The 16077-nt window shown below is 46.8% G+C and overlaps 1 protein-coding gene across 3 annotated transcripts in view; it reads left to right on the top strand.

The window, feature by feature from the left end:
- Nucleotides 1-16077, top strand: part of JCAD (junctional cadherin 5 associated) — an 83091-nt gene that overhangs the window by 56416 nt on the left and 10598 nt on the right. For all 3 annotated transcript variants that reach the window (XM_074324742.2, XM_019731529.3, XM_019731530.3), the window contains exon 4: nucleotides 11839-15602. In XM_074324742.2, the coding sequence (XP_074180843.2) occupies nucleotides 11839-15602 (3764 nt within the window). The remainder of the gene's footprint in view (nucleotides 1-11838; nucleotides 15603-16077) is intronic.

The raw sequence follows: 16077 nt of genomic DNA on the forward strand, positions 1-16077 counted from the left end.
TGGGGGGTGGGAGGGAGGTTGGACTGGAGGGAAGGACCACACAGGGAGGCCGCGCTGTACCCAGTGTGGGGAAAGGGGCTGTGCACGAGGGTGCTGCTAGGCCGGAGGGGTGTTGGCCACGCACTCTCAAACATGTTCTCTTCATGGACTTGGTACGTCACTTGGTAACTCCAGAGACGTGGCATTTCCCCCTGAAGTCATTGACTCCACAGAGAGCTTATCTAGATGCTAACCCACTCTTAAGTGGTCTCAGTTAACACGTTGCGTAGGGCGGGGTTTAAATCCCTCGTGAAGATTCTCGTGATCCGTACGCAACGTGTTAACAGATTGTGATGGGGAAAACTGGCTGCAGGCTTTACATAAAAGTCCCTCACGTGGTACAGCAGAAACTTCACAGGCCATGTCAGATGTCACTACAGGAATCGTAAGTTCATAGCTGGAAAACACGACTGTCTATGAAACGGCACACAGCATTCTATATGTCAGATAATTTAATGCTAAATTTTTATTTTGTCCTAATTGTTGCCATATAACCAAAACAGATACTTACTGAGTGTGTCTTCTATGTGGCATTTCTGTCCTCTCTCTGATAATACGAAAAGGATGTTTCTGAAAGCTTCTATTTACATCCACGTTGAAAGATTATAATGGGAAGTATTCTTTTATCAGTTCATCAGTTTGCACTACGTTTAACTGTTTATGCATATACCGTCTTGTTCCGAAGCTTCCTTGCCAACACACACACACACACACACACACACACACACACACACACACAAAGATTAAAGGGGGAACCCAGGAGACAAAGGAGAAAAGCGAGCTGTTATCTATATGTGGAGGAAACTGCTGCTTAAAATGCAAGTAGCCATAACTAAATAATACTTAGCTACCATTAAACTATGTAAGAGACTGTTATCAGGCATTCACGGTTTCCTTCATGTGTTTCCTTTGAAATATTATAATCAGAGGAAACTGTAAAATAAAGTAACATAGCAGGGCTTTGAATCTGAAAGGCACAACATAATAGGTTCTTCTCTGCTTAGCCCCAGGAATTCTGGTAAAAATTTTTGTTAGTTAAACCATGAGAATAACTTGTAATTATCTCTTGTCATCAGCGGCAGTTGTAACTAATTAAAGACTTAACAATCTAAGCAAGTCTCTGATGTGGCAGTGATCTGGGAACTCGTCCTGGGAGGCTTATATTTGATCAGCAAGCATCCATTCTAGATGGTGCTACTGGATATGATAAACAGTTAATTTTCAGAGGCTTTTTAAGCTTCTCTCAAATCATATCCTGCTTATAATGGTTTTCCAAAAAAGGAATGCTTCAAGTTTAACATCTGTTTCTGTGTAGCTCTTTCTCTTTACAAAACCATACTTCCACAAACAACATTTGTCTATTCGCTGCTTGCTTCATATCCTAAGTGGTAGGTGTTGTTATTTTGACCTCTTCACAGAGAAAAGTCTGAATTGTTTGAGTTGGTGTGCTCATGCACACACATGAAGATTCAGACCTCTTATATTTCCCGTTGTCTTTCTATAAACCCTTCTCCTGAGGTGCTTCGTTCTTCTTCAGAAGTAGTGTAACCTTCCAGAAGTGCCTGGATCCCGGTCTTCTCTCCTGTACACGCTCTCATGTTGTTTTACTTTCACTAATTTCTCCCAACAAGAACCAGGTTGGACCCTTTGAACATGAGTCTTCTGGAAGAACAGTGATAAGGAATTACTTGTAGAATCCATGGGAAGACTTCAGCAGCACGGGCTGGTCATCACCAAGAGGAGAATTGCTAGTGTTGAGTTTCTTCTTTAGCTAGAGAATTGGATTCGTTAGTAAGCTGGGAAATACCCAGGTGAGAGACACTGGATGGTAAGACTATGAAACAGAGGTCTAATAAAGACCTGAGTGGGTCCTCAGTTTCAGGCACTTTATTTCAAGGGTGACTACAGTTGCCCCTTGAGCAACATGGGTTTGAATCTGCGGGTTCTGCCAAACGTGGATGGAAAGCAGTATATTCGATCTGCGGCTGGGAACATGCAGATGCAGAGGGCTGACTGTATGCATTGTTCTGCCATTTTACATAGGGGACTGTGTATCTGTGGATTTTGGTATCTGTGGGGGGTCCTAGCACCAGTCCCCTGCGGATCCCAAGGGGTAACTGGGGAGTCAAAAGTGATACTCAGATTTTTGACTACACAGAAGTTGGCACCCCAACCTCTGTGTTGTTCAAGGTCAACTTTGAATTCTTGATAAAGTACAAAGAGCCTAGACAGAATCTAGCTGAGGCACCGCCAGGTACCAGCTGTGGAACCTGAGGGCCTTAGTTAGCTTTCCGAGGGTGCAGAGCCCTTATCTGTCGATGGAAAGAGTGGACTGGTTCTTTACACCTCCCCGGGCTCTCTCGTTTGCTCGTCCGTCCCTGGGGGCTGCCTGCCCTTCTCCTCACTGCTCTGAGCTTCCCTTCCAAAGAGCAGAGGTTCGAGGCACAGAGAGCACTCCATAAATGTTCGCTGAATCAGTGAATGGCTGCATAAAAGTGAGGGTGGTGATAGAAATGTGAAAGCTAGGGTTGGTTTTTTTCCCCATTGTCCATGATGGAGGCAATGTATGGACTACACCAGTGAAGCCATTTTAACTTGGTAACAAAGTAATATGTCCTTATGAAATAGAAAAATACAGAACTCATCTGCCTCACCTATTGGGTTTAGTCAGAGCAGATGGATGGCAGCTTGCTCTTCCTGCTTCGTTTTCATAAACCAAATACTGGTTTGTTCTACATCATCATTATGGAAACGGGCGTAGCTTCTTCCTTAGAGACCAGCCAGCGCCGCGGGGCAGAGTCTTGTTATGACAATCAGCTCCATCACCGTTTCCGGTGATTGTGAAGACCTATAGAGTACGACTCAGAAACAGACAATAGATCTAAAGTAATCATCAAGCTGAGGCAGACACTCAGTTCTTCTCTGTCCTCTGTGCCCTCACCACCTTCCTCGGATGATGTGAGAAAAAGAGTTTCAAAATCATGTACTCCACTGAGAATGTATGTTAATTGGGTTCATAATAGTAATAATAGCTACAAACAAGGGTTATTATGTGTTAGACACGCTGCTAAACACTTTAAATGTAGTATCTCATTAGTCCCTCCCCAAAAACTTAAAAAGAAAGGAATTACCACCATCCCCTCAGTGTAAATGGCGAATCAGAGGCACAGAGGGATGAAGTATATTGCAAAGGCAAACAGTGAGAAAGTTGTGGTGTTGGCATTCAAACCACACCATCTGACGGGTGCCCAGGGCAGATGCCCGCACTCTCCTGGCAGCGTTGCCACACTGCTCCCTGTTGGTGCAGTGAGACACCCGAAGCCACCCAAGGTCTCTTTAGCCCTGTACAGGCACCACAAGCTCTGACCACTGTGTTGACCGCTAGTAGCCCTCTTTGGGGGCTGTCTGCAGGTTCACAGGGCTTTCCCGTGCCTGACCACAGGGACGGTCTTTTCATTCCACTCTTATCCATTTGAGCCTTTCCTCCCCAAAGCTAGGAGACTCGTCAGAAGGTGATTAGTGACCTGTAGTAAATGCAGGTGCAGCCACCAAGCAGTCAGATGGGGAGGCCCACATCTTGGAGGGAGGGAGGTCAGCCATCTGCCCCGACTTTATTTACCTGGGCTTTACCTGCAGCGAACTGTACATCCGCGTAGTCTCCACTGCTTCCTGCCCCTTGACACGACCCTCCCTGAGGGTCAGCTTCTCTGTAGGCTCGAGTAGGCGCCTACGTTCGCGATGGTACACAAGATGATGTCTGCTGTAGAGGGAGCGGTCGTCCATCACGGGGATCCTCATGTGCCGAGGAGTGTTGATGCACGCCCTGCGAGGGAGGCTGCTGCTGGAACGAAGAGGACTCCCAAGTGTCTTCCTGCCTTTCCATTCAGAGTCACCCGTGTCCCCTTGCCATTTTAATCAGGAAGGCAGGTGATCTCGTTTAAATGGGAAACTAATGGAAATCAGAGATGGGAATTTGTCAACCAGGCTTTCTTCTCTTGTAAGCTCAGTTGTAGGAAGGCTGTGGTTCGAAGATGACATTCACTGAGATTCTAGCTCTCTCCACTGAGGGTAACTCAGCGCACACAGCAGGGCCGCCCTGCCTGGGGGGTCTGCCAGCAGTTCCCACCCCCCTGGCGTCCACATTCTTTTTCTCCTTCCATGCAGGCCGCATGCCCTTCTTCCTTCAGTTGTATTCCTTTACTCTCTCCTACTTCGCTCATCTTTTCCTTCTCTGTGTGTGCATTTGTCAGTGGTCCACATGGAGAGGGAACCTCAGAAAGATCCCCTTCATTGAGTGGTTTTCCTAGTCCCTGAATTTGTTACAGATGAGAATTCTCACCACACTTTCTAAGATGGCTCAGTCTTTCACACCAGCACCCCCTGTGCACTTACTAACTTGTAAAAAGCAAGCACCACTCCCGGAGGCAGGGCCTCTTGGGGGAGGGGGTCTCTGACTTACATGGCATGTATAAAGGTCTTTACTAGATTTGCAGAACCAAAGTCCATTGAAGTCCTACCCCAAAGAGAATTCAGGAAATTGCTGGCAGCCACAAATTAGACGTCCATTTCTAGCCATCTAATTCTTTAAAGACTGTGTTTCTCCGAAAATAAGACCAGGTCTTATATTAATTTTGGGTCCAAAAGATGCATTAGGGCTTATATGTTCAGGGGATGTCCTCCTGAAAAATCATGCTAGGGCTCCTTTTCCGGTTAGGTCCTATTTTCGGGGAAACATGTTGTCATGGTCCTATGGCAGAGCAATTGGCACGGCAGCAGGGATGGCTTCCAAAGTGACTTTTTCCATGCTGAGTTCATCTTTGTGGAACCCAGACCCAAGGTCAGGCATTCAAAGTCAGGAGACTCAGGGGCTTCCATCTGCTATGTCAGCAGGTGGTTTTCCAGGTGAACCTACTTAGTTACCGCAGCACACCCATACCCTGAGTGCTTTGAAGGTTTTTCCTGTCTTCCCTTGTTCATGGCTAAATTAAGCATCATTTATATGTCCAACAATTTATTATGCCTCCTCTTCCAGACTGTGGGGACAGAGCCCCAGAAAGTAGTTTACAGGCTCTCGGCCTCACGTGGAGGAGTGCTGGCTTGGGTAGTAGATGGCCGTCAGCTGTGGCTGATTGGCCGTCAGCTGTAGCCAGTTAGCCAATTAGCCGCTAATATAACTGCTGCGGCTACAGAGGAGAGAGAGGAGAGGAGAATGGGGGCTAGCAAGAAGATGGCGGCTGGGCTGGCAAGCGTGGATGGCGGTTTGCGGACAGTGTGGATCCAGCCTCCAGTGAGAGTATAGTGCCGCCAGAGAGAATATAGTGGTATGACTCCCCTACCTGTGGCTCCGTGGGTGTTCCTTTTTGGCCTCACCATGTCCTGCGTTCTTGTATGGGGAGCGGGAGCAGAGACCCCGCAGGCCACCCCGCACGACAGACCCATTATAAAGTGTGTGTATTTTTAAAAAGCTAACACAAAAGTTACTCCCGAAACAGTCTACCTGGAACTTTATTTTAACTGAATCTATATTATTTATCATTTATACTCATTTATTGTGCCATTCTGAAAAGCAGGCATAATAGTACATTAACAATATGACCAGGCATTTGTGTATTTTCTAGTTACAACTGTGCCAAGGCACTTGCAATTCTTGTTCAGGTTGAACTTGGCTGAAGAGTGGTATCCATCCATTATGGATCTAGCAGCTTTATCTTTTCCGACCGATCTTTACTTGATGCTGACCTCTATACCTTAGTCTTAATCTTCTCTTGATCTCACATTTCCCCTTTCTGAAAGTAGTCTCTGTGTTACACTGTATCAGAGGTTATTTACATAGTGTCATATGTTGAATATACCAAGACATGCTGAGAAATAAAATTACAGGTATCTAGGCTCAAAGAGCCTTAAGAGCAAGTCCTGTAACAACAGGTGGCTGACCCCATCACAGAAACATGTCAAACATCTAACACTGGGGCTGGTGAATAGGAGTCACTCGAGAGATGCCTCAACGCCTCTGCCCATCAACAGGAAGAGAGCTTCTCCTTCGAAGAGTGTGAGGTTCTTTAAGGGACATGTGCTACCTTTGTGCTCAGACTGTCATCTGGGTAAGACTGACCCATCTGGAAGAGGGAGTGGCTCCTGAAAGAATGGAAAGTGCTGCAGCTGTCCCCGTTCCAAAATGTGACTCCACATCAAGGTTTAAAGGCAGTGGGTAGCTCTGGTAGGTGCTAAGCTGGCAGACCTGCAACTGGAGGAAATCACTGGGCCAGGGATCGCTTTAGTGGGGCCTCCCACTCTCCATCCCACCCTCACAGGGAAACACAGCTACCTAGACTTTGGGGGCTGCTCACAGGGACCAGGTTCAGGATTTTGTTCATGGAGGAGGGAAGGCATCTCTCCCATGCCCACTGGGTATCAGGCACAGAGCTGGGCTGTAGCATGCCCAGATGATAGCAAGTTGGTTCAGCAACTAAAGACCTGGGAGTCCACTGAGAGGGTAATCCTGGAGCGTGTGAAACCATGGTTAAAAGTCATTCAAGTACTGCCATTCTAAGTAGGCTTTTACTTTTTAAAAGAAGGGCAGTATTGTGGTTGAAAATGAGCCATGTGAACTACTAACAGAAATGTTTCCTAATTTTTTCATCATTAGCTTTTGTATGTTCGGTGACTAGTTCTGCCTGTTTTCCTTTAGACATGTTGTTTTTCACATGTTCGTATTTCAAATATTTTCCAAACAGCTTTTATCAGTTGTTTTGTTGGCATCATGTCCCTATTCTGTGATAAGGCATGGAGCTGTTAGCAAGTGTAACTTCTGTCTCATCTCTGTTCTGTTCTCCCAGGAATTCTGTATAAAGACTCTGCTTGTCTCATTGAACTTGTCACCACAATTTATTTCGGCTATCGCATTCCACTTTGCTTTCCTTATCTTTTTCCCACCCTGTTTTAATGTGTTCAGCATGTTTTGTAAAATGTCTCATTGTTAACTTTTTTAAAATGTAAATTATTAGTCTCATTTTTTTAAAAAAGAAGCAATGATTTCACCTTATTTCTCAATGGTGTTCAAAAATATATTCTTGGCTTTGAAGCCATCTGAGGTAGCACATATTTTAGCTGGTAATGGATGTCATGTATCAAAGCCAGTAACTGTCCACACTTGATAACTTGTCTGAAGGAGAAATTTGCCAGAACTATCACCATGTGGGGTCCACTTGTGTTTGTCAGAGCCAGGCTCATACTAGGCACAAAATAGATGTTTGTTAAATAAATGCTTTAGTTTTCTGTGTCATGTGGACTGATTTTTAAATAGACTATTTAAAATCTCCCAGATGATCTGTGTTTTCCTTAAATTGGGATTGTGGTGCATTGGGCAAATAGAAAAAAGTTTAATCCAGAATGCTTAGCCATTTTGATTAGTTACATACCACAGGTTTGACAAAGAGGGTAAGATAATAATGTAACATTTTTGGGTGGGAAGAAAACTGACCACATTACTTGCAGGTAGTTGCAGTCTGCTTATATTCGTATCCTATTTATGTCATTTTTTTATTTGTCTTCCGATTATGCTTGTGGCACACACATCACCTTGGAATCCAAATATCACCTTGGAATTTCAGTTACTCTTGGCATTTAAGCACACCACATGCTCACCGAGAAACCAGAATATGCATTGAGAAAACGAGCAGAAGCCACACAGTGTGGTTTCTTCCATAAAGTCGGGCAGCCCAGGAGCATATTTATAAGGACTAAGAACGGCCCTTGTTAAAGCCGTGTGGTTCATAAGGCCCACTCGCTGTGAGCTCGAGAGCAGGCAGGGAAGTAGACTTTGATGCAGGGCATCAGCCACAAATTTCCTAATGATTTATTTTACTTTCTCATAATTGGATCTATGACCATTGAAACTTCTTATTAAGTTGCGTTTTTTCAGTCTCGCCCTTAGACTTTGCGTAGAGTCTAGGATCCTGTAGCCAGAAGGTGCTAAGGACGTCTCCAGTGTTTTTCAGGCTATGGGTGGGGAGTCACAGAGGATTTCCTAAGGGAAGGGACTGAGGCTTCCAGAACTCTGGACTGTGATTGGCTGGCTCACCTGGGCGGGTGGTGTGGGGGTGGAGGTGGCTTCCATAATGACTAATCCTTAAACCGCGTTTCCCCGAAAATAAGACCTAACCGGAAAATAAGCCCTAGCATGATTTTTTAGGGAGACATCCCCTCAACATAAGCCCTAATGCGTTTTTTTGGAGCAAAAATTAATATAAGACCCGGTCTTATTTTCGGGGCAACACAGTATTAGGTTGGTGCAAAAGTAATCGCGGTTTTTGCAATTATTTTTAACATTTTAAACCGCGATTACTTTTGCACCAACCTAATAGAACCTGACGCAAGAAGTGCTCTGCTAAGCATTCAGAGCCTAAATATTGGAAACCTGATTTTGATGACAACAAAAGCAACAAAGAAATTGACCTTCCATCATACCCTGCGTTAAGCCCTCTGGCACTGTGTATGAGTAGTCAATGCAGAAGAAATTAGGCTGCTCAGTGGCAAATGGTTTACCTCAAATTGATTTTAAATATTTTCTACTTTTTCAACCCATAACTCAGCTTTGTTTTAAGTGGCTGTTTTAAGTTCTTGGAGGTGGGGGTGGAGGCACTTTTTCTAAGGCAAAGAAGTAATTCCAAAATCATAATAATAATAATAATATAGTAATAGATTTTTACTATTTATTTACCATCTAGGCCCCTGCAGAACAGCAGCCTTCTGCCAGTGTGTGGGGAATGGTGTTCCTCTAGCCCAATCCCAGCAGTTGCTCCATTCCCAGGCCTTTACATGCCGTGGTTGCACAGAAATAGGTGCCTAGGAGCCCCTCTCCGTTCCCTGTTGTCTTCACTCTACCGTGCTATCAGCTGAAACGTGGACTGTATTGTAGAAATTGTTTGAAACCACAAATGACATGTAGGCACATGAAAAAAATTTACCTTACGAGTGATCAAAGAAATGCAAATAAGAAAAAAAAAACTGATTGTAATAATCAGAGATGGGAAAGGTTTAGCAAGACCAGCTCTCTTCTGCACTGCAGCTGGGAGTATAAATTGCAATGGCTGATCTAAAGTCAGGTTTGATTATATGGATAACATAATGCCCCGATCTACTAATTCCTGTTTTAAGGATTTATTCTAAACAGTCTGAGACGTGCTTAATGTTTGTGAACAATAGTGTTCCTCAAAGTGTTTTAGAATGTAATCTACATAGATGTCCAACAGTGGTATAAATGGTTAAATAAATCATGTACATATGATAGAATACTATTCATCCATTAAAATTATGCACTTGAGGAAATTTTCATTACACTGGAGGCAGTAAAACAGAGTGGCTAACTAAATGGGCTTTATGATCACACTACTTGGGTTTGAATTCTTTTCCCACCACTCCTTGCAAGCTGTGTGACTTGAGAGAGTTGTTTAACCTCTCTGTGCCTCTGTTTTCCTTATCTGTAAAAGTGAGAAATAATGGTGGTTGTAAAGTCAATGAAAGAATTTATTTAGCATGCTTTGCACAGTGCCTGACACAGCATAGCGCCCAGTAAATGTTAGTGTTAAGCAAGTTACTTTTAAGCAAGTTACTTAACTTCTGTGCCTCAGTTTTCTGCTTTGTAAAATGGGAATGACAGTAGTTCGTACCTCAGAGAGGTGCTAGTGAAGCTTAAACGAGTTCCTGTATTAAAAGCACTTAGTATGGACCTAGCACATGGTAACCACTATGTAAGTGTCAGCTCTCGTACTACAAGTGTTGGGAAATGTTCATATAAATCCACACTCCTAGCAGAATACTAAGGCTATTTGAAAATACACACACACACACACACACACACACACTCACAGAGACTAGAAGATGTATATCAAAATAACTATCTCTGGTTAGAAAAATTGTAAGTGATTTTTTATTTCTGTACTTTCCTATATTTTTCTAAATTTTCAATGCCAAATACATAATACTTTTATAATTTAAAAAACAAACAATTGTTTTAGAGTTGAAACTTTTTCTGCTTGGCACATGGTTAAGCAGAATAGTTGAGTGCTCCAAGCCTCCTTCCAGTTAATGGTTTTTCTGTGATAAAGTCCTCCTCTTTGGTCATTTGTAGGCAGTCGCTTAACATTTCTGCACAGTATAAGTGTGGATTAGATGCTTTCTTTAGCGGCATTAGAACAGTGTTTCTAAACTCTGGGTGCAGCTAGACTCATTTGAGGAGATTGAATTCCACTGGTGTTGGGCTCCTCGCTAGATGGATTAGATCCAAATGTTTGGGGCGGGGGTGCCCCTGGGCATTGGTATTTTGTAAAGGCTCCCCAGGAACTTCTAAGATGCAGCAGGTGGGGAGCAGCAAGCTGGAACGAGGTCAGCGTTTATCCTGCTGTTTCCTGCCCGGCAGGGCGTGCTGCCCATGGACAGCGCTCCCCAGTCCTCTGGTCAGTTGCATTCAGCCCTGGAAGTATGTTCCACATCGGCTGTAGATAAGATTCCCCTGGAGTGCTTGTTAAAAATACAGCCACCTGGACCCTAACCCACACCTACTGAAGCTGACTTCCCGGGGGAGAGACTTGCTAATAGGTGTCTTTAGTGACCCTCTGGTGATTCTTACCATCAGGGAAGTGTGGGAACTCTGCGAGGCTGTGGTTCTGTCTCAGCCACACACTGGGAATTCCTGGGGACCTGGAAAAGCTCTGGGTCCTGGCCCACCCCTGCCTCCACAATTCTAACATGGCGGAGCTAGGATACTGGCTGGGCATCGGGAGCTGTGAAGTCCCTCTGGATGCTAATGTGCAGTCACGTGATGGTTCTCAAAGGGGGGTGCGGGAGCCAATAGCATCAGCATCACCTGGGGACCTGTTAGAAATGCACATTTATTCCACCCGTGAGCGAAATCACATGGTATTTGTCTTTCTCTGTCTGACTTATGTCACTCAGCACAACACCCTCAAGTTGCATCCATGTTGTCACAAATGGCAAGATTTCATTCTTTTTAATGGCTGAGTCGTAGTCCACTGTTTAAACGTACAAACAAAACAAAACAAAACAAAAGCAAACTCATAGATATAGGGAGCAGATTGATGGTTACCAGAGAGGAAGAGGGGTGGGGAAGAGACAAAGCAGGGAAAGAAATGAATTGTTTGGTGATAGATAATAATGAGACTTTTGGGGGTGATCACTTTGTAGTATATATAGATGCCAAATTATAATGTTGTAAACCTGAAACTTATATATAATAATGGAAAATGCACATTATGGAGCCCCACCCAGTCCTGCTGAATCAGAACTGGGGATGGGTCCCCTCTCGTGATTCCTTCATGCACTAAAGTTAAGGAATCGCTGCTATAGGGCGGGGTCGTGAAGAGCAGGTTCCCACACTCACTCCTTGAGAGCTCAGTGGTCTGGACTAAGCTGGGAATGGATGCCCAGTGTCCCAGGACCACACTTGAGAAGCATTGCTCTCGGGTTTACCCTTGCTCCCTGGGGCATTCAGAGTTTTAAGGGCCTTGGCATTTCTCAAGTATAACTGTGTCCTAATGTTTCTGTGGGCAGCCTGTTGCTGCCACTCCTGGGCCCTTGGATGGCAAAACAGTGGCTGCCTTCCAGCCATAATTAGTGGGATGTGCTTTCTGTAAGGTCGACAAGTACTCTGGTTGAGAATCTAATTTTCAAAAGTACTGACCTACGTTTGACTTGGAGCACCAGTCACAGAAGCAGAGAACTGCATGTTTCTTCTGTATGCTTCCTCCATCGGTGTAATTTCCGTGCCTCTTTGTTTTGTAGGTTTTATCATCAACCCATGCTAGCGTGGTCCTCTCAGCCCCAGAGCGGTCACAATCACGCCTATTGGAGAAGAGGACAGGAGGTCAGTGGCTTGCTGGGTCCCAGGGACCGAGAAGACCTGGAGGTCAGAGGAATGGCCCAAGCCCACAGTCTGCCAGTCTACACAAGGGAGGGTCCATGGGAAGTTGGAGGAAGGACAGAGAATGTGATGAAGAAGGCAGTTTGGGAAGAAGAGCTAAGAATGGAGGGTCCTGCCAAGTGGCACAATGTGAGCCTGGAAAACTGGAACCAGCCAAAGAAATTAGGGAGACAGATGTCTGATGGTGACAGGGAAAAATTGTTTCAAGATCTGTACCCACTCATGCGAGGAGAACATGTGCTGAATTCCCAGAGCAGAGGGAAATCCCGGTCGTTGCCTAGAGTGCTCTCTCCCGAGAGTCTGAGTTGCATGGAAATTCCATTAAGTGATGGGCATTTACCAGGTGTCCCTAAAATGCCATTTTACCCTTCAAATGGTGCACCAAATTTGGAATCCACAAGAAACCCTGGGAAGGGTGGCTCCTCGGTCCCTTTTTCCCGGCCAAAGTTTGGGAGACCTCTCAAGCCTCCCTCCTATGACTCCCACCAACATCCCAGGGGAGGAGTGGAAAACAGCGTCTACCTGGACAGCCAGCAGGCAGACCTGAGTATCGCCTGCTTGACCAAAGCGAACGACCCCAGGCAGGAGCTCTGCCTGCCTGACTCTGGCTTGGAGCCTCCAGTGTACGTGCCTCCGCCATCGTACAGGTCGCCACCCCAGCACATCCCAAACCCCTACTTAGAGGATTTGGAGCCCAGGCCTGTGTGTGGCGACCGTCATCATCCGGGGGAGGAGGCCACAACCAGCTGTCAGCTTCCTTCTGGCTCCCTGGGGAGTGGGAGTGAGTATGGTGCGAGCCCACGCTCTCCCCGAAGTTTCCCTCAACAGCCCCGTCCCACCACTGCTTACGACGGCTCCATTCTGTATATTCCCTTTGATGACCCACGGATACGACATATTAAACTGGCCCAACCCCATGGTTTCTGTGAAGAAATAAAGATGGATGAGAAATTGTACAGCGCTGGTTCAGTCTGTGCCCCAGAGCCAGCTCATGGATACATGTACCATGATGGTGCCGTTTTGAACCCACAGAGCATGATGCCCCCATCGGGGAGTGAGAAAGGCCCTGTCCTTGCCGATCCCAGCCCCCTGTGGCCATGGGGCCAGCTCCCCAGGGATGGAGAAAATCGTGGCTTTTCTGACCAAAGAGACCACTGTGTTACGAGAGGACAGTGGCCTGAGGTGAGCAGCAGCCAGCAGGGACAAGCAGAAAGCCAAGTCTCCTCCCCAAACCCCCAGGGCGAGAGTACCTGCGAAACCCGAACCAAGCTCAAAAAGTTTGAAACTGGGATTCAGACCAAGAAAAGTTCAAAGAAAAAAATGAACGAGACAATATTTTGTTTGGTTTCCATCCCAGTTAAGTCAGAATCACATCTGCCAGATATAGATACCAACAACAATGATTTAAAACAGAGTGCTGATAAAAAGCATGGGGTTGATAAGAGTGCCGCGCTGCAGGAGCAGAGTCTGCTGAGCATGTCTTCCACCGACCTGGAGCTGCAAGCTCTCACAGGAAGCATGGCTGGGAGAACAGAGTTCCAAAAACAAGGTCTGGGGGAACCAGAAGAAGGGAAACAAACAGATGACCTTCGATTCATTCACCCTATGAAACACAGAGAACTCAAGTATTCTGGCTCGTGGCCAGGGCACCACTACAGAGACCAGCAAACACAAACCACTTTCACCGAGGAATCCAAAAGCCTGCAGCCCCTCCTTGATGAGATGTCGGGACAGTCACCTAATGCGGTGCTGACTTCACAGTTTCTAGACCCTACTTCCTCAGAAGCTCAGATGCCCACAGCGTTAGCTGCCGGTGACCAAAACCAGAGGCCAAATGCTCATCACCTAAAAGGTCAACTGTCCCTCACCCCTTCCAGCTACAGTGCTTTTTCAAGGACTTCCTCTTCTGTGAACCAGGCCCCTGTGCCAAAGGCGGGCCAGAGTCAGGTCTGTGTGGATGGCCACGGACAGGGAGGCAGCCCCGTGCCCAGGGGCGAGGTGGTGAAGGGGGCGACCACAGGCCCATGCAACAGTCAACAGCTGTTTGGTCAGTTTCTTTTAAAACCAGTTAGCCGACGTCCCTGGGATTTGATAAGTCAGTTAGAAAGTTTTAACAAGGAGCTTCAGGAAGAGGAAGAGAGCAGCCATAGCAGCACTCGCAGTGAGGACAGTGAGACAGAATGGCAGCTGCCAGGCCCTGCTGACTCCACAGCCAATAATATGGGCTGCAGTGACTCCAGCCGTGAAAGGAGAACGGAGGAACCGCCAAGGTGGCCAGTGCAGGAAGAGCTCGTGTGGAGGTCGAGAAGAGTTCAGAGTAAGTCTGAGAGTTGGAGTGAGGAGCAGAAGCCTGCCATCCAGCACCTTGGTGCCCGTCCTCAATCCCCGGGCCCTCCACAGGCAGAAGACAGCAGAGGTGAAGCGTTGCTGTCAGCACATGGAAGCTGGATTACAGAGAAGAGAAACCAGGAGATCAAGAAAAGAATAAAGGAGCTCGCGGTCAGCCCAGGTCCTGTGAAAAGAATGACGTCTTCTAGGTCACGTGACACAAAACCATTGTCTGATCCCGCTGAACTGAGGGACCCCCAGCAAAGGCAGGAACTCCCCAGTGTTTCAAGTTCTATGGAGCTGAGCAAAGCGGGAATCCCTCTGAAGGCCAGTGGTGGGCAGGAGAGGGGCACGGTGGTCCTTCTCTCTCTTGCCAGCAAACCCCGAGGACTCTCGGCACCCGACTTGAGGTCTGTGGGGCTCACCCTGGCACAAGAGCAGAGTGCCAATAAGTCAAGTGGGTCTTCAGGTGACGCGAGTGCAATAGAAATCCCCGCAAACGAGTCCCTTCAAGCGAGGGCTGTGAGGATCCTGGGCATCGATGTGGCCGTGGAGTCCTTGCTGCCAGGCACCAGGAGAAAAGGACAGAGCCATCACCCCGAGCCTGAGGGTAGTGCCCGCAGGCCGGCGTCCCCCAGGGAGGAGCCAGTGTCCAATCCAACACAGCCAGATAACCCCACAGTGTGCACTGATGCCTTTTATGGCAGGAGGAAGTGTGGCTGGACTGAAAGCCCTCTCTTTGTAGGGGAAAGGGACAGTGCCCGACGGGCTCCCTGGACTTCTGAGCACGCAGGTGTGGACGGCGCCATCCCCAGCAAGGCCCCCAACCCCGAGCCTCCCGCGAGTCCCCCGGAGTCCACGCCTTTCAATCACAAGGATGTGGGGACAAAAGCACCCTTCAGGTCCACTCTGTTCCATTTTATAGAAAGGACTCCAAGTGTGGCAGGCTCACAGAAGCTGAGAAGCACTTCCAAAGTGATTGAAAGTTTACAGGAGAAACTGGCTTCCCCGCCACGGAGAGCCGACGCTGACCGCTTGATGAGGATGAAAGAGGTGAGCTCTGTGTCTCGGATGAGGCTCCTGAGCTCTCGGAGCGCCGAGTCCATGGAGGAAGCCAAGGCGGAGCGGGGCCCCGGCGTGCCCCCCGGAGGCCTGGGGTCTCTGACCCCTGAGGACCTGGCCTGCAAGGAGGAAAATGGGCTCTCTGTCTCCAAGGGCGCCCTCTCCTGGGAAGAAAACCGGGACCTGGCAGCAGGCAGGGAGAAGAGGACCATTGATCAGGACTTCTGGTGCCCAGGTGAGGAGTCAGGCAAGTGGGCAGACGTTCACTATTAATTTGGTGTCCTTGGGACATAAAAAATACCAGGTTGATGGATAATAAAAATCTGCATATTCAGAATAGATCAGGTTCACCTTGTGAATTATTGTACCAGACGATTCATCATTTTACAAGGAATTTTCTAGAAGCTTTCCTTAAAAATCAAGATCTTGTAATGTATTTTAAATGATTATATCTTTATAGAAATAATCTATGTAAACAACTAAGTAAAAATACCCATGTAAGCAACTTGTTGGCTCCCTTACTGTGAAGAGGTGAATCAGTAAAGGATTCCATCTTTGGTGCAGGCACCTTGATAACTCTTGTAGGAGACCCTAGCACTTGTGCTCTATGCTCTCTCCTAAACCTACAGGCGTTCACCCAAATAACCCTCATTGCTTCTTATTAACCTAGTAAGAAAAGATATACTGGGTTGATTAAATAAACCACCTGC

Source organism: Rhinolophus sinicus, chromosome 1 (genome assembly GCF_057876585.1).
Source record: "Rhinolophus sinicus isolate RSI-liver-muscle chromosome 1, RSI-T2T, whole genome shotgun sequence".
Lineage (NCBI taxonomy): Eukaryota > Metazoa > Chordata > Mammalia > Chiroptera > Rhinolophidae > Rhinolophus > Rhinolophus sinicus.